The sequence below is a fragment of the Lissotriton helveticus genome, chromosome 1_1 (assembly GCF_964261635.1).
Source record: "Lissotriton helveticus chromosome 1_1, aLisHel1.1, whole genome shotgun sequence".
In the NCBI taxonomy this organism is placed as follows: domain Eukaryota; kingdom Metazoa; phylum Chordata; class Amphibia; order Caudata; family Salamandridae; genus Lissotriton; species Lissotriton helveticus.
In genome coordinates this window covers 999,901,366-999,926,512 of record NC_136057.1, presented here as the reverse complement: position 1 = coordinate 999,926,512, position 25,147 = coordinate 999,901,366, and the positions used below count along the sequence as shown (strand labels likewise).

Below are 25,147 nucleotides of genomic sequence, written 5' to 3'. Positions count from 1 at the left end.
GAAAGGAAACCTGTAAAAGGCCTTGGCAACTTTTTTCTCAGTTATAATGGACTTACGATGGGAGGGACTAGACTTTCAAAGAAATACCTAATAGGTGACTTTAGCTTTCTAAAATACACTGGTTTCCCATTAAGGACTTATTAATGTTTTTGCTTGAACCAAAGAAGAATTTGTGATTTTGGCAGACCCGTGCCAATCTCTGAAACCTGTAGGACACCCATGCCAAACTGTAGCCCATCGGATATATTTGCCAGACAATATGCAGTATTTGAATGGAAAGACCTATGGTAAGTGTTGCTTCATTTCCAAGTGTTACCAACAAGAGTACTTATTTCCAGTAGACCAACCTCTCAACGTTGTCCTAACATGTTAGAAAGCATGAATAACACGAAAAAGTGAGTTATTAAGATGCTTTTACATGCGGTTTGACATTTATGGAATATTTAATGCACTTAGTTGATCAGCATATTATGTGGAAATACTGTGCACAGATTATTACAACCTGGTAACAACTATTCTGTAGTAGGGGATCTCTGTGTATAGTCATAATCTAGTGAATAGTCCCGCCCATGGGCGTGGAACCCAGAGCAATCAATACTTGCTCGGGCTAAGGCCATAATAGTTCATAAATGCCTTACGGATCTTTACGGTCGCTGGGCTATGGTTGAGTGTCAAACTTTGGGAATTAATTTTACCTTATGCTCGATATATGCCCCAACAGTTGATGATCCGACTATATTTAATCAAATTAACACACAGATGGCAAACTGGCCTCTCCCAATAATAATGTGCGGAGATTTTAATACTAATGGATTAAATGGTTTATGGAAGGAAGACCCTGATAAGTTTGTAGGACGAAAGAGGAAAAGTCATAAGGCTCTGAACCAAATCATGAATGATAACAGGCTTATAGATATATGTGAACAACAAAATGCAAGCGGAGGTGGCAGCACATATTACTCTGCACCACATAAGGCATTAGCTTGATTGAATTATTTTTGGGTTTCTCCATCTTTTCTTTCTATTTCCAAAATAAGCAAGCTGCCACGCAAAATATCTGATCATAATCCCCTAGTATTAGAGAATTTAATCCCAAACAGTGAGAGACAGCAAACCAGCTGGTCATTTGAGCGAGCTTTATTACAAGACACCAAATATGTTGCACATATGGAAGGCTGGCTGAAGGAATTTCTTGAAATAAACAGAGGGACTGCGCAGGCGGGGATAGTTTGGGATGCCTTGAAGGCGGGTATTAGGGGGGAGACCATGAGCTATTCTATAAAACGAAATAAGGCAGAAAAGACAGAGATGGACAAGAAGATAAAGCTAATTTCTGGACTGAAGGAAGAATTGGTCAGAGCGATTGGCTCTAATCATAGTATAGAAGAAATGGTCCAGAAACTGGCTCTAGCTAAAGCCACGGCAGGGGAACTGATTGCCATAAAAGCAGCCGGAAAATTCCTGGCCTGGAAGCAGGATCAATAGGAATATAGCGAGCAAGTTGGGCGCATTCTAGCAGTTAAAACTAGACAGGCCACAACTAGAGGAGACATATCAAAGCTCTTCTCAGGCACTGGGGTAACCGCCACCACTCCTAAAGAGATTTGCATGGTGTTTCAGGAATTTTATCAGAGATTATATGACTCAGATGGGGATGCAGGCAGAGAGGAAATCGACCACTGTATTGAGTCGGCATTAATCGAGAAGCTCTCTAATGAGGATACTGCACCAAGGAAGCTGGGTTCTCCTTAGATGAAATCCAGGGGGCAATCAATGATCTACCGGCTGGGAAGGCGGTGGGGCCTGATCTTATCCCCCTTGAGTTTAATAAGAAATTTTTTCCAGCGTTAAAAGAAGATTTCTATGGGCTTATGACTCAAGTTCAGAGTGGAGAGGCACCCCCACACTCTTGGGAAGAAGCCACAATGGTGGTGTTTCTGAAAAAAGGTAAACCCCCAACAGATCCGGGATCATATAGACCAATTAGTCTTATGAATAGTAATACCAAAATATATTCAAAGATCTTAGCTAACCGTTTGAGCTCAGTGATAGGGAAGGTAATCTCTCCTAGACAACATGGGTTTATCCCAGGGAGGGGTACCGCAGACCACATTAGAAGAGTGTGTGTTTTATTTGACGGAACTGCAGCCTCACAAGATCCTATGGCCCTTATATTGCTTGAAGCCGAGAAAGCCTTTGATAGGGTCTCGTGGGGGCTTCCTCTGGTCCGCACGAGAAAAAATAAACGTTGGAAAATGCTGTATAAGGGCCTTACAGGTATTATATAGAAACCCCAAGATCAGGCTCCGAGCTCTGGGTGAGACAAGCGAGGTAATTAGTATCCGACGGAGAACCCGGCAAGGGAGTCCCTGTTCCTCGCTTCTTTTCGCTTTTTATATTGACTCCTTTATCAGGAGAATGGAGCTGAATAGAAACATCCACCCAATAATACTGAACGAGCACGAAACCAAAATCCTAGGCTATGCAGATGACTTAGCAATCACGTCTGCAGATCCTGTCACAGCATTGGTCGAGATAGAACAAGAAACAGATATTTACGGGACATTGTCTGGGTATAAATTAAACCAAGGCAAGACACAAACAGTGGCCAACAATAAAATCACATTGGCAGTTCAGAGAGTAACAGATTCAGCTACCTACCTTGGAATAATAATGACATCAGATCCAACAAAGCTAGTGGAAAAAAATCTCGCCCCTGTAATCAAAAAATCCAGAAAGGATCTAGATAGAATGAACAATCTGCACCTGACGATAGTAGGCCGCTGTAATATATTAAAAATGATATTTCTCCCAAAAATCTTGTACCTATTTAGGACCATTCCTCTGAAAATGAGCAATAATTGGTTTAAAGAGATCGAAGGAGTTGCTAACCGGTTTATCTGGGCACAAGGTAGAACGCGAAGGGCTATTAAATACATGTCCCTCGCTAGAGACAGAGGGGGTTGGGCAGTACCCAATTTCAGGGCATATTACTGGGCGTCGGTTCTACAATATATGAGGGGGCTATTAGGAGGCTCTACCTCTGACAAATGGAGGGGAGAAGGTGGCGTGCCAGATATCTATGAACTTTTAATAACTGAAACAAACAACTGGCTTTTAACTTTCAGTGAGGCAAGCTATCACAAGAAAAGTGAAGTTTAACCGCATGTGTGTGGGCGGAATTCCGCTCGTACGCGGAGTTATGCGAAACCGCATGTTACGTGACGAGCTGGGCTCGTCATCAGCGTAGGAGGAGGCTACCTCATGACGAGCCCAGCTCGTCATCAGCGTGGAAGGGGTTAAGACACTTGGGGCAGTTGTAACGGTCTGGACATCAGTCTGTAAAAAGCTGGGGCTCGGGAGGATGAACTATTACACCCCGCTATTCAAGAACCCTTCATTACCGGAGGTGTTTCATGATAATGTAATGAGACGATGAGACGAGTTAGGGGTTAAAACTATTGGGGATCTCACTGACAATACAGGCATAATGACTTGATAGAGCACAAAATCTATACAATGTAGAGCGCAGAGACTTTTTCAAATATCTGCATGTTAGGTCGGCCCTTCTAAAGAAGCAAGGAGGTAACAAAATATTTGAAAGAGAAGCACTTATGGAGCTATTATTAAGTCAGGAGGGATGCTCAATTACACATATATATGAGGAACTGAGCCAGCACAAAGAGGATGATCTGGCGAAAACAACAGAAAAGTGGAGAACAAAATTAGATATAGATGGTGATGAGTTTGAAGTCTCTATCAAACTATCAGGCACAGTATTAAAGGTGGCGAACCTCCAGGCACAACATTACAAAACTGCTTTTGAGCTATATTACACACCAAAAAGAATAGCTCGCTGGGGGGTTACAAGCGGTATAACATGCCCGCGCTGTCAAAGCACAGAAGCAGACACAATCCACATGTTTGCCTCATGTATTATCTAAGACCCCTTTAAAAGGGCAATAGAACAGTTTATGGCAAGAGCACTCGGGATCCAGACAAGTCTAACTAATGAATTAATGGTGTTGGGAGTAAGAGGAGGAAGTCCTGTAGGTGATCAAGAGTTCCTATTCCTGGCAATGGCTATAAGTAGAATTTGCATAGCATCTTTATGGAAGGACTCAAACCCTCCAACGTTTCAACAATGGCTATCACGGCTCCTTGCTACGTATAACTTGGAGAAGACATTATATGAGAAAAAAGGATATAAAGAAAGACAGCAAGGGAAACGTATCTGGGCACCAGTTATAGAATGGAAAGAAAGACTGGAAAGTAACTTGCTGGGAAAGGCTATGAGTACCCTCTCTCTCCTTTCCTCTTCTTGATTTGAAGCTAGGAGGATTCCGTATGAAAGGATGGGAAGTGTGGGTCTAGAGTCATATTAACATCAGACCATCAAGAATAGACATGCATAATATTGCCAAGATTTTGAAATGTCTTGTATACCATAAGGATAGAAGAAGATACTTGTTTTCATAGTAATGTAAATATATAAGGATATATATTAGTACAAAGCGATAATTTCTAATTGAATGTACTTCGATTTTTTTTCTACTTGCTCTTTAAACTGTGTAATATTGAAACAATGAAATAACAATAAATTGATGAGGATTGAATAAAAAAAAAAAAAAGGAACCAGGTGGGTCTGGGCATGGAGGGACTTAGTCATCGTCCTCTGCCTGTGCTTCGGTTTCTGGGGGGCTCCCCAGTCAAGAAAAGGCCCAGAAAAGGCACCGGTCCCGGTCGATGTCGATGGCTTCGACGTCGAGAGGCATGACCACTATCTGTTCCCCATCGACCCAGGACATAGACGTCGAGAGGAAGGACGTCGAGACCTCGGACGAGGTCGAGGACTTCCCCGGCGTCGACACATCATCGACGTCGAGATGAGTCTAGGAGGCACCGGTGCTCGCCGTCGAGGCGACACCGCCGTTCGCCGTCGAGGCGACACCGCCGTTCGCCGTCTAGGTCGACTCGACGTTCGACGTCAAGGAAAGACAAGTCGACGTCGAAGAGAAGAGAGTTGATGTCAAGGAGTTCATCGATGTCTGGACGATTGACATCGAGAAGCAGAAAGGCGAAGAGGTCGAAGTCGAGGAAGGAAAAGTCGACGTCGAGGATGCGTTCAAGGGCCAGGACGGTGTCCTCTGCCTCAGTAGTCAGCCTATCTTCTGCATCTACGTGTCCCCGGTTGCGGTGGCGGCGCTCCGCTGAAAAGAGGTATGCCTCCAGAGCATCCACGTCAAGACCTGCGCAGAAGAAGAGGAGAGTGGTTAGGTCTTCAGAATTCGAATATTCTCAGACCTATTCACCTTCTAGGCCCTACGCCTCCACCATTGCCTCCGAGGAAGCCTCCTCCCCTACCTCCCTTGTCTCCTCCTCCGCCTTCTCCGCCTCCTCCTCAACCGTCTCCTCCATCTCTGCCGCACCTACCGTCACTGCCTACGAGGCCTCCACAGCCTAGGACTCCAGTTCTGCCTCCGCAGCTCCGGCCTCCTGTAAGGCCAGTGGATCGCCCGAGGCCTAGGAGCTCTAGATCACGGTCCAGAGGGAAGACATCAATCACGGAGTGACCGTCTGTCTTCGACACGGTTCCGTCATAGTCAGCGGAGGGATAGGTCACGGTCCCGTCATACGGACTCTGCAAGTGGCCAGAGATATTCTCCCACCTTGTCGGATTCCCCCCATACGAGGGTGTCACCGGTGGATGACATCGTAACATTTCAGGAGGTGCTATCGAGAGGGGCAGTGAAGTTGGGGATCACTTTGACGGTACCCACACCTTCTACATCGGTGATATTTGAAACCTTACACAAGCGGCATTTGTCTCGCCCCTTGTTACCCTTGGTGCCAGGAATGGAGGAACCGGCTATGGAGATTTTTCTGACTCTGGCCTCAGTGAAGTCAGCTCCGTCCCGGCTGCAGAAGAAGTACAGGCCCCCGGATTCCGATCCGGCGTTCCCAAAATCAGATCCGGTACCGGATTCTGTTATCGTAACTGCGGCCAAGAAGCAGCATGCTACTGCCCAGTCTTCTACGGTGCCTCCGAATAAGGAAAGCCGTCAGATGGACTCAGCTGGACGGAAAGTCTGCGGGATGGTGGCCACCTCCATGAAAGTGGCGAGTGCCTCGGCACTCTTAGGTCGCTATGACTGCTCCTTGTGGGAGTCTCTGCAGCAATTCCTGGAGCTGCTCCCGAGGGATAGGAGAGAAGACTTCCAGGAGATTTTGAATGAGGGCATGATGGTCTCCAATCAGGTCATCAGCTCTGCGGTGGACGCCTCTCTCCTGGCGGCTCATGGTTACTGCCATGGCATCAATTTACGACGACATGCCTGGTTGCGCCTTACATCTCTCATACCGGAGGCGCAACAGAGAGTCGCTAATTTACCATTCCCTGGATCGACTCTTTTTGGGTCACATGCGGACGAGGAGATGGCCCGCATGAAGGCAGAGGTAGAGACACTTAAAGCCGTTGGTTTGGAGAAACAAGAAGAGCAGAGGAAGTCCTTCCGTCCGTTCCAGAGGCGGTATGGCTCTCAAAGACGAGGGCAGGGTCGTCAAGCTGGTCAACAGCAACAACAGCAGCAGTACCAGCTGCAGCCATTCCAGAAGTGTCAGAGGCAGAGGCGGACAGCAGTCCTCCTCGGCTAACAAGGGCCGGGTCTAAGCCCTGAGGTGCTACTTCCCCCTCTTCCATTACCCGGACGACTGGTTGATCAAAGCCTCCACCTTCCAGGAAGCGCAATTGCACTTCAACAGGACGGCCGTTCTGTTGAGCCAGCTGGGGTTGCGACTCCTGTACAGTACCTACAGTACTTGGGAGCCTCCATCGATACACTTTCAGCAAGCGTGTCTCCTTTGGAGGAGCGACGCTTATCGCTCCTTCGGAAGGCTCAGGCTCTCATGGCTGTTCCATCTACGACAGTGAGGACTGTGTCTTCTCTACTGGGGTCGATGGCCTCTTGCATCTTCCTCACGCGCGCCTCCACATGAGGCCGTTGCAGGAATGTCTGGAGGATCAGTGGGACCAGAAGCGGGGGAGCTGGGACGACAGGATCCGGCTGTCCCTCCATGCTCAACAGTCCCTGAGATGGTGGTGCTCCGCAGAGAATCTCCTAAAGGGGGTTCCATTCCACAAGGGCATTCCCAGTTAGACTGTCGTCACGGATGTTTCTCTCCACGGTTGGGGAGCGCATTCAGACCATCTACAGATCATGGGAACGTGGTCCCTGGTGGAATCCACGTATCACATCAATTTCCTGGAATTCAGAGCTGTGCATTTGGCACTGAAGGCCTTTCATCCGTCCTTCCAGACAAACTCCTTGCTTGTACAGACGGACAATACGACCACAATATATTACCTCAACAAGCAGGGGGGCTCGAGATCGGGCACACCGTCACAAGAAGCGCAGGCGATCTGGCACTGGCTGCTAGCCAGAGGACTAACGATAACGGCTACCCATCTGCCAGGTGTGCAGAATGCTCAGGCGGACGCACTCAGCAGGCTGGTGCAAGAAAACCACGAGTGGGTTCTAAACGACGAAGTGCTAGGAAACATCTTCGACAGGTGGGGCACTCCGGACTTAGATCTGTTCGCCACCGCTGAAAACAGAAAATGCCTTGGCTCCAGGTATTACCAACCTGGGACTCTGGGGACCGCGCTATGGATCAGCTGGCCGAACAGCTTTCTGTACGCTTTTCCACCCATTCCCCTGATTCCGGCGGTACTCATCAAGCTGTCTCAGTCCAGAGCACGGATGATCCTCATTGCTCCCGAGTGGCCCAGACAGTGGTGGTTCACGGACCTGCTTCACTGGTCTCTCCTACCCCACGTGCGGTGTCGGCCGGACCTTCTCACGAAGTTCGGGGGCAGATGGTGCACCCCAACCTCTCATCGTTGAGTTTGGCGGCATGGCTCCTAAGATAGTGCAATATGGACACCTGAATCTTCCTGGCGATTGCATGAATATACTTAAGGAGGCTAAGAGACCTTCCAATAGGTCTTCCTATGCCTACAAGTGGAAGAGGTTCTGCATCTGGTGCACTTCCAAGAACTATGATCCGACGACCTGCAAGGAAGATGTCATTCTTCAATACCTTTTGCATTTGGCTCAGTCTGGCCTTAATTTTCATTCTATTAAGGTTCACCTCGCAGCATTAACTGCGTATAGGAAATGATCTTCACAGACATCCTTCTTCCAGATTCCTGTGATTAAAGATTTTTGGGAAGGATTGAAGAAAGTGTTTCCTCCTGTTCGGCGTCCTTCGCCATCATGGGAGCTGAATGTGGTGCTGTCCAGGTTGATGAAGGAGCCTTTTGAACCTATCCATAAGGCTTCTCTGCAGCACTTGTCATGGAAGGCGGCCTTCCTTGTGGCCATTACATCGGCCCGCAGGGTGAGTGAAATTCAGGCATTGTGTTGCCAAGAACTTTATACTGTATTTCATGCTACTAAGGTTGTGATGCGTACTCACCCTAAGTTCCTTCCTAAGGTGATTTCTGATTTCCACGTCAATCAGACTATAACTTTGCCTAAGTTTTTTCAAAACCCTTCCACTTCAGCGGAGAGGTCTCTTCATTCCCTGGATGTCAGGAGAGTGTTGAAATTTTACTTGGATAAGACCAAGGACATTCGTAGGTCGGACCAATTGCTTGTCAATTATGGGTCGGTCAGGACTGGCCTTGCCACCTCGAAACAGTCCATTTCTAGATGGATTGTGTCCTGTATCTAGTTATGTTATCAGAAGGCTAACAAGACCTTAGGGGGTAATCCTAAGGCTCATTCTACCAGAGGCAAAGCAGCTACAACAGCTTTGCTTCGTAATTTTCCCATTGCAGAGATCTGCAGGGCTGCCACTTGGAAGTCAGTCCACACCTTTGCTAAGCATTACTGTCTGGACTCTGATGCCAGAGCAGATGCTCAGGTTGGGCAGGCTTCATTGAGAAATCTGTTTGCACAATAGAGGTGTTGTCTGTTTTTTCTCCACTGCCGGGTTGGTTTTTTGGGATGGGCTTCCCATTCTATTCACTAGATTATGACTATACACAGAGATCCCCTACTACAGAAGGAGTAGTTTCTTACCTGTAACTCCAGTTCTGTAGTAGGGGTATCTCTGTTATAGTCATAAGTGCCCACCCACCTCCCCGGTGGAGAGAATGGTACTGTAATGTATGCTACAGGCCTTGCTTTATACACCTTCAAAAAGAAATGAAAGTAAAAGGAATTTGGCTGTGCATCCTGGGATACCGAGGGTCTCTGGAGAGTTCCTTAAAGGCACGGTATCCCTTTTCCAGACACATAATGGCAGCCTATGGGGGCTTGTCTGTCGAACCCTTCCTCTCTATCATTTCAAAGATTTTGGTGAAGGGGAGTTTTCTCTATGAGGGAAACTTGGTACAATGTGTAAAATCTGACATTGTTGGCTATCCTTTTCACTGTTTAGATGAAGTGGTGGCCTTTGTAGCCTTGGAAGTGTTAGGCTGCATTATTTGTCTTGATTTTCTCTTAAGTGTCTATGCAGGACTGCAAAGAAGACCGCTTAAGAGATTATTTTTGATTGCTCCGGGGTCCACGCACATGGGCGGGACTATTCACTAGATTATGACTATAACAGAGATACCCCTACTACAGAACTGGAGTTACAGGTAAGAAACTACTCCTTCCATGGGAGAGTTCTAGTCTCGTTTTTTTTAGTACCGAAGAGACTTTTAGGTTGGGTTCACTTCAGATTAGCTGAAATTCGTGCCAGTGAAGTGCAGAGTTTTGTACCGATATGCCACCTTATCTCATACCACCAAGCACAATTTGACACACAATCGAATTTGAAAAATTTCCAGCCAATAAAGTGTTGTGGGGTAAGGGAACAAATAGGTAATGCTTTTTCTTAAGTGTAAATGTGCAGTTTCTCTCTACCTGTTCGTTTCATGCCAAATTGAGGAGTAATTGAATTGATATGTAATGACAATTTCCTATCAGCGGACCTGAGGTGGATTTGATGGCAATTCACAGGGAAGCATCTGCTTTCAAACTTAAATCGTAGTATCATTGTATTTTAAGTATGTTTTCCACCTTATTTTGCTACGTATCTGCAACGACGGAAAGCACCTGAATCACCACGAAGGTAAGAATTTAGTTCTCAAGCACAGGCATTCTCCTCAGACAGTTCTTCAATCACAGAATGGCAGACATGACTTAAGATAGGTGGCTTCAAGGGCCCTTTGTTGGAGTTGAGATTATACTCGCTCAAATTGTCTGTTTAACCAATATAAAACAGTGGAATCGTTGATACAACACCTCCCTATGGATATGCTAAGCATCCCCCCATGGAAAACAAGCATACAAGTAACTGAAAATAAAACATGTATTTTAATGATCTGATTCTGAAATGTAACAAGAAGTTTCAAAGCATTAACATAAGAATTCACTTTTTGTTCTCTAATAAAAACAGTTTTGACAAAACATGCAATGGGATTGAAAATAGTTTTCAAGCAGGAGGGTCTCCCACACATTTGTAGTTTCAAATTATTTTGAAAAATATTACAAATGAAACCAAACAGATTCATGAGTAGATATAAACTGGAAAGTGATTAAGCCAATTATGAATTTTGGTCACAAATATATATATTTTTGGAAATGGTTTACAAAACCATTGAACACTACATTCAGACGGGAGGACATATCCACAGCGTCTCCTCTTTTTTACATAAGCCACTCATGTCAACTATCTAACTGTGCTAAGGAGACCTTTAGCACGCAATGCTCCCTTGCCTACACTGGCCATCGGCCTTTATTTTCAAATTCCGGCTTCTTTTGCTGCATAATGCACATGGTGTGCAAGCTCAATGTTAGTTGGGCAGTAGACATTTTGCATGAAAACTGATTAAGACCAATATTTGGTTGAGGAATTGGAAAGCAAAACAAGGTCATATCCTAACATCAACAACTTCCAACTAGGCTCATATAAGGAGATTGCCATCATTACCCGTTAATGACAAATACTGTTGCTGCCAGACAGTTGATGTTTAGCAGCATCTAAGCACATGGGTTAATATCATGCAGAGCATAACGATCTTACTGTATAGGTGTTCAGGATGCAGGTGATACTAGACCGAGCCTAAGGGCACCTACAAACGTCACAGTTGCGTTATTCCCATTCCACTTAAACCTAAATATCCACCTAGAATAGTTGCAAGTCATCTCCGACAATGGAGTAGTAAATGTCAGTGCTTTGCACAGGTATACCCAGTGTTCTGTGCCACTGTTCACATGGGGCCAGTCAGAGATACACTCTCTTTCCCAGACAGGCGTCCATCTCATTTAAACCTGGACATCAGTCTCCTCTTGATCTGAACTGTGACAGTCTTTTAGGATGGCGGAGTGTCTGGATAGTTCACCTTTACTTTTGCCTATCCATCTTGGACAGTATTTGGAATTTTCATAAATCTGTCTGCGTCAGTCCTTCCCTCGGCATAGTGCCGCCAAGTGTCAGAGGGCCTGGTGTTCCTAAGCATCTGCCTGGAGGATGGATTAGTAAAGTTAAGCCAAATGAGACACACTACAAGGTGCAAGAGATGAATGTTCTCCTAGTGCTCTAGGATACATGTTTACTGTATAGCAAGTGAAGTTAAGAAATTAAATAAAACATAGATCATGGTGATGTGAAAGTTCCCTGACAACACAGTTGAAAGACTTTAATCTCCGTGGATTGGAGTCTTTAAGACCATTAGTTATCATGGAGGAATCCCAGTCTTCACAGCGCATTCATGTGGGATATGCAGCAAGTAATCCACCCGCTATGGTCCAGAACTTGCACACATTAACCAACAGAGGCTAGGATAACATCGACTGCAGTTTCATCTTTACTTCGGACTGTTACTTGCATGGTCACTCCATCCGAGAGAGCAAGCCTGGACCTCACCAGCACGTCAGAACCACCACGATACACACCTGTGAGGGGACAGAGGGGAGACACAAACAGCTTGTTTGAGATCACAGATTATATTTTGGCAGGAACTGCAGTAATACCACTTTTACTGCATACTCTTCCATATTAGCTCATTAAAACTCCTACATTTAAATGCATACTTTTAAAAGGGGTACTTAGTTAAAAGGAACCATCTGCTATGCATGCTTTAAGAATAGCAGTATACTACAACCAGCGAGGTCATGCTTCAGCCTTCTTTCACCACAACTACCAGGCGAAAAGGTGCTCGCTTGCCAAGATCCTCACATTGGAGGTGGCAAAAGGTTTATATCACCATTCAATATCCTTGTCTAATCCCTTCTCTCTACGATGTTGTGTGCATGTTGCCTCCATCTTTAGCCTAGCAATGCCTTGTGTGTGCTGCTCTCACAAGGCTTCCTACTAAAGAGGATGGCTGCAACTAGAAAGCTGAATATGCTACTTACCAGTATGCATCTGTTCTTGGCATGTAGGGCTGCTAACATTCATATCTTAGCATTAGATCGCCGCCTAGTGTTGGGTCCGGATGATCGCACATTGTTGTCCTGGAAGAGTCTTCGAAGTATCCTGAGATAGGTGGCTCCTCCCCTGGACTACAGTGCGCATGGGCATCGGCTCCATCCCCAGATTGTTTTTCGCCATTGTGGCAGAAGATGGAGTGAAAAGTGTAAAGGATGTCCATGCTAATGATTGAATACAATAGTAGATCTGCAGCTGCGACAGGCACCGGGGAGGAGGGTGGGCGATATGAATGTTAGCAGCCCTACATGCCAAGAACAGATGCATACTGGTAAGTAGCATATTCAGTTCGAGGCATGTGGGCTGCTAAATTCATATCTTAGCATAGAATACATAGCAGTCCCTCCATTAGCGGCGGTTGCCCGTGCCAGCTGCAGAAACCTGAAAAAGTGTATTGAGAACAGCCTGTCCCACAGCAGCTTGCTGCTTGGAATGCACATCAACACAGTAGTGTTTTGTAAAGGTATGTGGTGTAACCCATGTGGCTGCTCTGCAAATGTCCTCTAAAGGAATGTTCCCTAGGAAAGCCATGGATGCCCCCAATTTGCGTGTGGAGTGCGCCCTTGGGGGTATCGTTAACGTGCGCTTGGCCTTGTGATAACAGATTTGGATGCACTTAACAATCCACCTGGCTATTCCTGCTTTGGAAATAGGGTTGCCTTTGTGTTGTGGTGAGAAGGCAACAAAAAGTTGTTTTGTCTTCCTAAAGTGTTGTGTTCTGTCTATGTAGTACATTAACGCCCTCCGTACGTCTAACGTATGGAGCATTCTTTCCGCTACCGTTTGTGGGTTTTGGAAGAATGCCGGCAAGTCAATAGTTTGGTTGAGATGAAACTGTGACACCACCTTTGGAAGGAATTTGGGGTTAGTACGTAGCACTGCCCTATTTGGATGAATCTGAATGAATGGCTCTTGGATTGTGAGCGCTTGTAGCTCACTAACACGCCTCAGTGACGTAATAGCAATTAGGAAAGCCACTTTCCACGTTAGGAACTGGAGTTCACACGAGTGTAGTGGCTCAAATGGTGGTCCCATCAGTCTGGTGAGGACCACATTGAGGTTCCACACCGGAGCTGGCGGTGTTCTTGGGGGAATGACTCGTTTCAGGCCTTCAAGGAAAGCTTTAATAGCAGGCACCCTGAAAACAGAGAGATGCTGCCTATTTTGAAGATAAGCTGCGATGGCGGATAGATGTATCCGAATAGAAGTGAACGCTAGATTGCACTTGTAGAGATGTAGCAGATAGCAAATGATGTTAGGGATAGATGCATCTAGCGGGTTGATGTCATTGGCTGTACAGTAAATGACAAAACGCTTCCATTTTGCAGCATAGCATGCTCTGGTAGTTGGCTTCCGTGCCTCCTTGATGATGTTCATGCATTCTGGAGGTAGGTTAAGGTATCCAAACTCTAGGACTTCAGGAGCCAGATCGCCAGGTTGAGCTGTTGCGGATCTGGATGCTGAATTTCTCCATGGTTCTGCGTCAAGAGTCTGGGCGTGAGGCGCAGTCTTTGATGCGGCACCACTGAGAGTTCGAGGAACGTGGTGTACCATGCTTGGCGCGCCCACGTTGGAGCAACCAGGATGAGAGTCATCGCGTGCTGCCTTAGCTTTCTCGCCACCAGCGGTATCAGAGGGGCTGGCGGAAAAGCGTACGCAAATTTGCCTGACCAGTTCATCCATATCGCATTCCCCTGCGACTGTGGGTGAGGGAATCTGGCGGCAAAGTGTTGGCATTTTGCGTTTTCTTTTGTTGCAAACAGGTCTATCTCCGGATGACCCCACCGCTGGAAGTACGGGAGGAGTACTGACAGATGTAACTCCCACTCGTGCATTTGATGGCTGTATCTGCTGAGCAGATCCGCCATCTGATTGTCCTTGCCCGGGAGGTGTTCTGCCATGAGGAAGATGTTCCTCTGAATGGCCCACCGCCACATGCCCTGAGCCAGATGAGACAGCTGTGGCGAGTGGGTGCCCCCCTGTTTTTGAATGTAGTACATCGCGGTCATGTTGTCCGTCCGGACTAACACTACCTTGTTGCACAGATGTACAATGAAGGACTTGAGCGCCATGAAGATTGCCATCAGTTCCAGATAGTTGATGTGCATCTTCTGTTGTTGCGTCGTCCATAGTCCCTGCACGGTGTAAGTGAGCAGATGAGCTCCCCATCCCTGGAGAGATGCGTCCGTCGTCAGGATAATCTGTGGCACTGGCTCCTGGAACAGTCGGCCCTTGCAAAGGTTGTGTGGAGTCCACCAATGCAGAGAGTCGTATGCCCGACTGGTAACCAACACTAGGTCTGTTAATTGTCCTAGAGCCTGTGTCCACTGATTTGCTAAGCACTCCTGGAGCGGGCGCATATGTAACCGTGCGTGAGGGACTATGAAGATGCAGGAGGCCATCATGCCTATCAACTGCATGAACACTCTCGCTGGGAGTGAGTGTTGTGGTCTGAACTTTCGGATTAGAGACTGCATGCTGTCTATCCTGACCTGGTTTGGGTGAGCCATGGCCGTCAGGGTATTGATCGTCGCACCCAGAAACTGCCGGACATGTGCCGGCTGTAGATGCGACTTTGGGTAGTTCAACGAGAAGCCCAGATCGTGAAGGAGGTGAATGGTAGTCGACATGTCCGCGGCGCACTGTTGTTCCGACTTGGCTTGAACGAGCCAGTCGTCTAGGTAGGGGTAGACATGGATGTTCTGCCTCCTGAGGTGCGCCGCCACTGTCGCCAGACACTTGGTAAACACTCTTGGGGCTGTGGTCACTCCGAAGGGCAGGACCTTGAACTGATAATGTTTGCCTTGGATAGTGAATCTGAGGTATGTCCTGTGGGACGGGTGTAGTGGAATGTGGAAATAAGCATCCTTGAGGTCTAAGGTTGCTAAGAAGTCCCCTTGGTTTAACAAGGGAAGAATCTGTTGTAGTGTAAGCATATGGAAGTGTTCTGACAGTATATACAGGTTGAGGGGACGCAGATCCAGAATGGGTCTGAGAGATCCGTCCTTCTTTGGAATAAGGAAGTACAGGGAATAGACCCCTGTGCCTTCCTCCTCCACTGGCACGAGCTCGATTGCGCCTTTTTGCAGCATCACCACTACTTCTTGCTGCAATAAGTGCAAGTGCTCTGCGGACATAGGCCTTTGCCTTGGTGGAATGTTGGGTGGAGTGGATTTTAACTCTAGACAATAACCGTACTGGACATGTTTCTCCAGACGGGCAGGAACTGCTGTAGCCTCCCCCCGACAGGTGTTAAGTGGTCGGGGGGCAGTGACAGAGAGTCACTGTTTGCTTGGGGTAGAGGAGCGGGAGTTGTTGTTTCCTCTGCCACGTCCTCTGGTGCTGTTTCCTCGGTAACCCCCCTTGTTCTGTTTGGGGTACGAGGATTGTGCTCCACCTCTGGAGAATTGTGATTGTTGACCCATCTGTCCTCTGGTGACTCCACGCGCACCTGAGCGACGAAAATTGTTGCCACGAAACTGTTGTGATTGTAAGGCCCCCATCGACTTAGCAGTTTCGGTGTCTTTTTTTATTTTTTCTAGGGTGGTGTCAACATCTGGACCAAACAGTCTATCAGGATTGACTGGCTGATTAAGTATGGTTGTTTGAATGTCAGGTTTAAACCCCGATATGCGGAGCCACGCCTGTTGTCTCAGCATGACGCTAGTGTTAATGGCCCTAGCGGCCGTGTCCGCGGCATCAAGTGCACACTTTATGGCTGCGTTGGAGATTAGTTTTCCCTCCTCTATCAGCAGTTTGGTAGCCTCTTGAAACTGCGAAGGCAGGTGTTCTAAAACCCGCTCTAGGGTGTCGTAATGCGCCCTATCGTAACGTGCCAAGAGTGCCTGTGTATTTGCAATACGCCAAAAATTGGCAGCCTGTGCAGCTACTCTTTTGCCTCCTGCCTCTAGCACTTTGGACTCCTTATCCGGGGGAGGAGCTTCACCCGTTGTTTGGGAGTTGGCCCTTTTGCGGGCATTTGCGACCACCAGGGAGTCAAGCGGCAACTGTCCCCGAATGTATGCAGGGTCTGCAGGTGCTGGTCTGTACTTTTTTTCGATACGTGGATTGACCACTCTCGCCCTGGTAGGTTCTTTAAAGATGTCCGCAGCATGTTTGAGGACCCCTTTGAGCATAGGCAGTGTCTTTACTGTCCTTTCAGAGACTGAAAAAGTGTCAAATAAAAAGTCTTCTTCTACTGGGTCAGCATGCATGTCCACATCATGATTAGCAGCTGCCCTCTCAATGAGTGCATGAAAACCTGCAGAATCTTCTGTTGGGGAGGCACGAACACTGAAAGGCTGTGGGTCAGGCTGTGGGTCTTGCCCCACATCCTGGGTGCTTTGGTCACCAATGTTATCATATGAATCCGGCTGTGCATCTGGTTCATTGATGGGGAAGGTGTATTGGTCATCCTCATTATACCCCTCACCCTCAGAGTGTTCTGGGGAAGGTGTTGGGCTCCTTCTTGGAGGAGGCTGGATAGGTTCCATGAGGCATGAAGCGTCCTGAGGAAGCCTTTTCTTTTTCAGGGGGATGACATAGGAGTCCACTGGCTGTGAAGTGATTCTCCTCTTGTAAAGGGTCAATTTGCCCGTGTCTGCGTCGATAAAACGCTCAGAATCCTCTTCTGAGTCGAGCACCCGACTTGAAAATGCCCCTGCCGTAGAAGAATCCGACTTCTTTGGCGCCGATTTTGTTGAAAAGGCCTTCGGCGCCTCCTTTGGCGGCAGAAGGAAGAGAAGTTTATTCGCAGGCTTCACCGGAGTGTCCATCGGCGTCTGTGGCGATGGTATTGGAGCAGACGTTGCCGAGGCTTTCTCCCTGATTCTCTGTAGTGAAGCGGCGACGAGGGACGCGTCACTTACAGTGGCCTTTGGCGTCGACGAGGAGGACTTGACCTTGCCCTCGGATCCGACGTCCTGTTGCCCCTTCTGAGTCTTTGACGATGATGCCGCAGCCGCCGACCCAGAGTCCTTGGACCGATGCGCAGATGTACCAGCCTTCGATCCGTGTGACTTTTTCGGCTCCGTCTCCACCACGCGTCCGACTAACGGAGTCCCAGTCGGAACCGGAGCCGTTTCGCTGGCTGTTGCGGGCTTTGACGGCGCCGCAGCGGTCGACCCGTGCCGACCACCCTTCTTAGAGGATCCCTCCTCTGTGGTCGATTTTGACACTGTCAAATCGACAGATTTCTTCGACTTCTGTGGCCCGGAGGTCGACGGAGTCGATGAAGCAGCGGGTTTGGTCGTTGTCGTCGGTACGGCCCCCATTTTAGGTGTGCTCGAATCCTTAAGTTTCGGTTTCGATTTTGGGTCGGCCATTTTAGGTGTAGTCGATACCGTAGGTTTCGGTTTCGATAAGGCCTGCCCAGCAAGTTTGTCCGTGGCCGGGCCGGAAGGCGGGGCCGTGGCTTGCGGTACGGGGTCTAGGGTAAGGCCGACAGGCGATCCCGTGACCCGATCTCGATCTTCGTAACCTTCGGGGCATAGCTCGTCCCCTGAGCTATCTTCCGCGGCCCCATAAACCTCTTCGACGTCCCCTACCTCTTCGACGTATTCAAGGCCTTGACCCCCGACTCCGTCGTCGTGTTCCGGATCGGCCTCGACCTCCGTCTCGGGCGGGGAGATTTGAAGATGATGGCTCTGGTCCTCGTCTTCTTGGTCGCCGAAGATGTTTTCTGGATCTGGGGCCGCTTGTCTGGCTTCAAGGCGCACCGCGCGCCGAATCTTGAGTGTTTTCTTGGACCTGAACTTTGCACAGGCCCTGCAGTTGCCGTCGTCATGGTCTGGCGAAAGGCATTTGTTACAGACCGGGTGCAGGTCTATATGTGGGTATTTGGACCCACAGAGCGGACAGAGCTGAAACGGACTCCGCTCCATGCTGTAAAGTTGCAGTCGTGTCGCGATGAGAAGGCCCCGATGTCCGAAGAGTGTAAGCACTCCGCCGATTCCGACTCCAAGAGACGGAAGAACTCGAGACCGCACGCAAACAATACCGACGCAAAGAATACAAAGCCTTTTGGCCGTTTAAAGTTCGTTTTTCTCGGTTCCGACAGAGAGACGTCGAGACCGCATCCGAACCCAATGGCGGGAAAAAACAATCTGGGGATGGAGCCGATGCCCATGCGCACTGTAGTCCAGGGGAGGAGCCACCTATCTCAGGATACTTCGAAGACTCTTCCAGGACAACAATGTGCGATCATCCGGACCCAACACTAGGCGGCGATCTAATGCTAAGATATGAATTTAGCAGCCCACATGCCTCGAACCTCCTATTACCATATTTGTGGTTGGGCATTACAATGGCACTGAGACTGCTGACAGAGTTAAATCCCCAACAGATCCAGTCCATTGCGAGAGATCCAATTAAGATATCATCCATGAATTAAGCACACAACCCCTCCTAATTGACAACGTATTTCCGTATTTCTTTATAGCAAATTATTTTCCATGTCATGAACCACTTGGAGGTTTGCAGTGCTGTGCCTGCCAATAAGTTTCATATTAAATAAGCATTGTCAAAACCAAATGGTCTGGCTTTGGTTTTCTCACCTTTGGCTTTGTCAATGCTCAGTTGATTTAGCCATGGTTTTCAAAAAACATTGAGCAAGCCGCAGGGTCTTCGCCAATAAAAAAAAAAGGAGGCAATGGCAACATTAATGGTTCTGGTGCTGCCTGTAGGACTATTTTTATTTTGCAATGCTTGCCTCGTCATAGATTTTTCAAAACTTTAAAAACTTTTTGGGTTGCAGAAGCTGCTGGGCCTTTATAAAATAATAATAATAATTGGCTATAAGCAAAAATATTTTTTTGATCTCAAAAAGCACACATTGCTGCAGTAGTCACTGAAATAATTACTTTATGTTTAGATGTGCTCCCCGTGGAAGGGCAAAAGCCATCACTCACGGTGAAGTTAGCCAATGACTGAAGTGGGCTGACCCAGTGCCACATGCTATAAGCTGTTGTGGATGGAAGAAAAACATAAAAGAGACAATAACAGACAAATGTATTAAAAGGGCTTGCTGAAAGCCCCTACAACCATCTATTCGTAGCATGTGGTGCTGTGGATTCACATGCTGTGCATAATTCTGCCATCTAGTGTTGGGCTCGGATGTTTGCAAGTTTTTTTTCCCCCTGAAGAAGTTTGAGTCAAGTCTTGTTGCAACTCCTTCCATTGTTGTAGAATGCATCAGCACAATGGTTCCCCTTTTGAATAGTTTTTCCGCTGCAAGGGCAAGTATTGAGAATAAAGCAAACTGATTTAGAAAGAGTGTACTGGTGATCTGGTATAGTAAGGTTATGTATAACATCTGTGATTATTGCCATCTTCCGAGGAGGAATTAGGGCGAATGTGAATCTATAGCACTACAGCCCATGGACAGATTGAAGAGCCTTTACAAGGCTTAGCATAAGCTACAAAAAGTTGGTTAGACTTCTTAAAACCTTTATTTTTATCAATGTAGTACAAGGGTGCCCTCAACATCAAGAGTATGGTGCGCTCTTTCAGCTACTGAGTCTAGAGCTGGAAAAAAAGACTTGTAACACAAATTTGGTTTGTGAAATGAGGAGACCACCTTTGGCAAGAATTTATGATTAAGTGAAGGATTACCTTGTCCTTATGCGTCTGAATGTATGGTTCCTACATTTTAAGAGCTGAAGCTTGTTCATACGTCCGAGAGAAGTGATTGCCATTCAAAACGCTACTTTCCAAGATGGAAAATGAAATGGACCACAAGTCAAGGCGTTTTAAAGGAGGATTCATAAGACTGGAGTACAATATTAAAATTTCATGTGGGTGCCAGAGGTGTTTCTGGAAGGATAGTCCTTTTTAGGCCTTCCTTAAAGGCTTTATTGAACACATAACTTACCTTTGGTAATGCTTTTTCTGGTAGAGACTATCTAACTGAAAATTCCACACGTTTGAATATTCTCCAAGCATCAGACTGGATCAGAAAAAATATTGAGCAGCACTTTAGTGTACCAGTGGGTGACTTTGATCAGCTCTGCGTTGGCGTCGTCCATATAAGAAGGGACATCATGGTGCCCATATAAGTGACAAATCAGCGTGCTAACATTAGTTTCTTTTGTGTCTATTTCCTTGCCAAAAACACAGAGTCACTTAAAAAACAATGTTTGACCAGTGTGCAGCATCTAAAGGGACCTTAGGGTGACGAGCCCAGGTCGCAGATAAGGGAGGATGGGCGGGTCAGCGAGGATCTGCGGTTAGTCTCTACCAGAAAAAGCATTACTAAAGGAAAGTAACTTGCTCTTCTAACAGACTTCTAACTGCAGAGTCCTCATCTTAGAATAGATACCCAAGCAATACCTCCCTGGAGGTGGGGTTGTGAACTGGCTCAAACCGGAAAATCCTGGAGGACTGAACGGGCAAAATGCCAGTCTCAAAAGACCTGACTGTCCAAGCAGTAGAACTTTGTAAACAAGCGAAGTGGCACCCATGTAGCGGCTTGACAAATGTCCAGGATAGGTACTCAGCATGCCAACAGAGTAGTAGCGGCCTTGCCCTTGGTGGAGTGGGCCCTTAAGCTCTAACCAAGAAGTGACACATTGGTCACCAGTGGGTGGGGAAGAGAGAGAGGGGGTCTGCCACAGACCCAATTGCGGCCTAATGGCCACCACTATACATTGTGTGCAGACTCCTTCGAAATCTGGACCAGGTCAGAAAGATTTCTCTGGTGCTGAACCCACTGGGGCATCAGGTTCCACTGCAGAGCCCGCACATACCAACTGGAGTGCTTTATCAGCAGGACACCATCCGACCCAGCAGCCTCAGAGTCAGTCTTACCAAAATACAGGAGTGAGGCTGAAACATTGGAATCATAGCACGAATATGCACTATGGAGGATAGGCTCAGAACTGCAGTGTAATCAGAATTGTTTCGATGAAAGGGAGCATCTGAGGAGGAGTCAGTTGCGACTCTAGCATACTGAAAGTGAACCAGATGAATGTAGTAGGTTCGCTGCAGTCTGGGGGTGGGTGCTAATTGCCTAGGACGAGTCGCCTTCAGCAGCCAGTCATCAAGATTGGTAAAGATTAGAATCCCCAGTGCTCCTGGCCCACTGTGAACCTTTGGGAATGTCTGTGGGCTGGTAGGACGGAGATGAGAAAATAAGCATCCTGCAAGCCCAACGCTACCATCCAATCACCAGGACCCAGGGCCGATCAGACCTGATCTATCACAAAAAAAGGGGTCCAAGGAGATTTAAAGACCCGGAAGGGTTGACTCTCCAACTTAGAAGTCTATCACAAACAAGAAGCCCTTTGGTCTGAGAAATAAACAACTGACCTAGCTGAAAAAGGGAGGGTATCCCTTTTAAAAAACTGAATTCCCTCACCCACCAAAGGTGGCATGCTTCCCACATGTCGACCACGTACTGACAATAACTGCGGGTATATTGGTTTCCTGCCAGTGCCCAGTTTTTAATCCTGGCCCAGTGACGCATCAATAAAGGGTTATTGCGGACCCTGTAGCCAGTTTTATAATCAGTTTCACACGCTCCGCTGCCCTCACTACCCTGCGCTTATCACTGTGGTATTTAGTATGCCCTTCTTTACATACGAAATCTTCCTTGAGCTCCTCCCTCTCAGGGAGCGGGTTGGAGCCCGCACCGTGACTAGGCATCATGGTACGAGGAGATTCCCAATGATAAAGCATGCCACCTTTGGTGGGTGAGGGAATTCATCCTTTTAAAACGGATTCCCCACCCCCCTTTTCAGCTAGGTCTTCCTTTGTAAGTTGTTTATTTCTTAGACCCAAGGGTTTCTTGTTTGTGGCAGACAGATAAGACTAGAGCCGGGGTGAGCATCTTGAATTGCCCTTTCCAAAGAAATTCGCTGAAGGCGCAGATCAGTATAGGATGAAGTCCTCCGTCTTTTTTTGGCACCAGAAAGTACAAGAAATATCACGAACATCCTACTTCTTGTGTGGTCACCCGCTCCTTTTGCCAGAAGAGCCTGCACTTCCAGACAGAGGAAGGAGAGATGGTTCTCACTCATCCAGTCTTGGGAGGATGGCAAATGTGGAGAGGTTTCCACAAATGGAATGGTGTACCCCTTCCTCACAATCTGGGGCATCCACTTGTGGGATGTAATTGTAGACTGTTGGGGTAGGTGAGACCTGATCATGCTGTCAATGGGATAGCTATGCTGGATGGAGGACTGCACTAAAGAGGATTGTAGGCCCAGCAGCCAGGGGCGTGGGGAACTGGACAGTACACTGGATCTGGCTCACATGTCCTCTTGGGGATCTGCGACCCCATCAACGAAAGGACTGGGTAGTCTGTTGGATTAGCATGTATGATTGGTACTGCAGACGATCATGTATGCCCCTACAACGTCAGCGGTAGGAAGCGAAAGGACTGTTGTTGGGACCAGGCACTTGGAGAAAGCCCAAGAGACCTGCCAGTGACCAGGCTCTCTTGTAAGCATTCATGCGCCTTGTCTGCATTGTCCCCAAATAGGTGAATGCCATCAATAGGCAAGTCAATAATGGATGATTGGATATCCCCCGTGAACCCAGTGGACCACAACAGGCATTGCGACGGCCATGCTTCTACCCAGACTGTTCTCAGGGAGTTCATAGTATCCAGTTCAGACCTGATGGTCAACTTTGCTGTATATGGACCTTCCTTTAAGGCTTGGTTGAGGATGGCTCAGCCCTCCTCGGGAAACATGGGAAGCAGTTGTGCAAAAAATGTCCCACAATTCATGGGAATATGGGCCCAAAAGGCAATCAGTGTTTACTGCCCGCTACGCTGGTGGAAGAGAAAATGTGCTTTCTAAAGGTGTATATTCTCTTGGATTCCATGTCCGGTGGAATTGAAGGAAATGCATTTGTGTTGACCTTGGCTGTTGAGGCCTGTACAACCAGGCTCTGAGGGGAGGGACAGAGGAAAGCTGGGTCTCCTGGGGCAAGACGATGGAGTTGGAAATCAAACAGAGCACATGAAGTACTGGGCAAGATTTGACCTGGGCCCCCATGAGAGAACAGGTGAGGTCTTCAATGAAGGGGAGCAATGGCTCAGCCTAACCGCACCTTCGGCAAGACGTTGGTCTTGATCTCCACTGTATGCAGCTGTAGGTCAAGGACCTCTGCTATCCTCCACATCACAGTGGCAAAGGATGCATATTCCTCCAAGACACGGCCTCGAGGGGAAAGCTTGCGAGAGTCTGGAGAAGTGCCCAAACCACTGGTGTCACCCAGGTCCTTATACCAGTTTTCTTCTGGCTCAGGGTCTTCTTCCAGGGGACCAAACCCCTCCTCCTCATTTCCCTCTTCAGGTGGGAAGGGTCTATCTAGCAGTGGAGAGTCCAGGGGCTGGTAGGGCCTGGATGGTGCTGGCTTAAGCAAAAAATTGTGCTGGCTCAGAATCTGGGATGATGATGGGCTTGTTGAGCGGCACCAATGGTGTCTGGGAATGAGCCGTGGTGGAAAAAGGCACCTGTGGTGGCTTCAGTTCGGAACCGATGGGCCTGAACACCAGCTCCGCAGGTGGTCTGTGGGAGTAGGGTCTAGAAGCATGGCATTTGGAAGGGAAGCCAAAGAACTCTTCGACGGCCTCTTGTGCTTATTAGACGTACCCAACTTGGAGGAAGAAGCTTTGGAACACAAAGGCTATTGTCCAAGGGAACAACTCCAAGAACAGGCCTGAGATCTACCCCTAGAAGGGGAAATGCATGGAGAATTTGTTTGCCGCACCGCTAGGAGCTTCGTCTGCTCGTGAATCAACCTTGGAGCGCATCCACTGGCACTCAATGCGGCGTTGAAGTCGTGGCCCAAACACCAGAGATAGACCAAGTGGGAATCACACACAGACCTCTATCTGACATTCCACGTAACGTTTAAACCCTGTAGATTTCACAGGGGACATGTCTCTAGCACACTGGGAGCGGTAGCTCAAAAACAGTCAATGACTGAGGAAGCCCTCCCGATCCACACTGTTGGCACAGAAAGAAAGGAAAAGATGTTAGCTCGCTGGGTGGTGCTTATATGGGCACTGCAATGTCACTTCTGACACAGACGATGTCAAAGCGGAGCCGGTCGGCGCTACCTACTGGTGCATAGAGGTACCCCTTATAGGAAAGTGTCCCTTTTTGTATAGTCACGCCTCATTTTTTGCTTCAAATGCTGATGGTTATGTGTGAGAAGTTGGCCTGATGTGCAGTGTTCACTATTCTAGTCATCACTATATATCAGTCCAAACAACCCTTATTGATGATTGGTTGTAAGTCAACCTTATAGACCAGCTATCCTAGTAGCATGGATACGAGCAGTCTAAGGCTAAGACTCTAGAGGGCGTGTTAAGCCAGCTGTTTTACCATCACATTACCCCTTGAACACCCAGTGAAAGGACACCACACAAGTGTTATGAAAATAAACAATGTATTTATTAGAATCACAACAACCCTGTACTCTTTATGAGGACAGGGTGCTAAGCACACAACAAAACTCTTATGAAAATACTTAAGTTAGCACGTTATACACAAATGCCCGAGGGGCACGAAAAACCATATACTCTAAAAGGGGAATGCGAGATTACTAGCAGGTAAGTACAGTACTAATAGGCTTTGGAATCGCTAGGACTTGACTAGGGAATCGTTAGATTACTTCTAGGAGACCTAGGGGACTCGGGTGCAGAGTG

The 25,147-nt window shown here is 47.6% G+C and overlaps 1 protein-coding gene across 2 annotated transcripts in view; it reads right to left on the bottom strand.

Moving 5' to 3' along the window:
* Positions 1-10,351: 10,351 nt before the first annotated feature.
* The window catches only part of COPG2 (coat protein complex I subunit gamma 2), a 408,642-nt gene continuing 393,846 nt past the window's right edge, over positions 10,352-25,147 (bottom strand). For both annotated transcript variants that reach the window (XM_078677502.1, XM_078677504.1), the window contains one exon: positions 10,352-11,951. In XM_078677502.1, the coding sequence (XP_078533628.1) occupies positions 11,821-11,951 (131 nt within the window). In that variant the 3' untranslated portion in view covers positions 10,352-11,820. The remainder of the gene's footprint in view (positions 11,952-25,147) is intronic.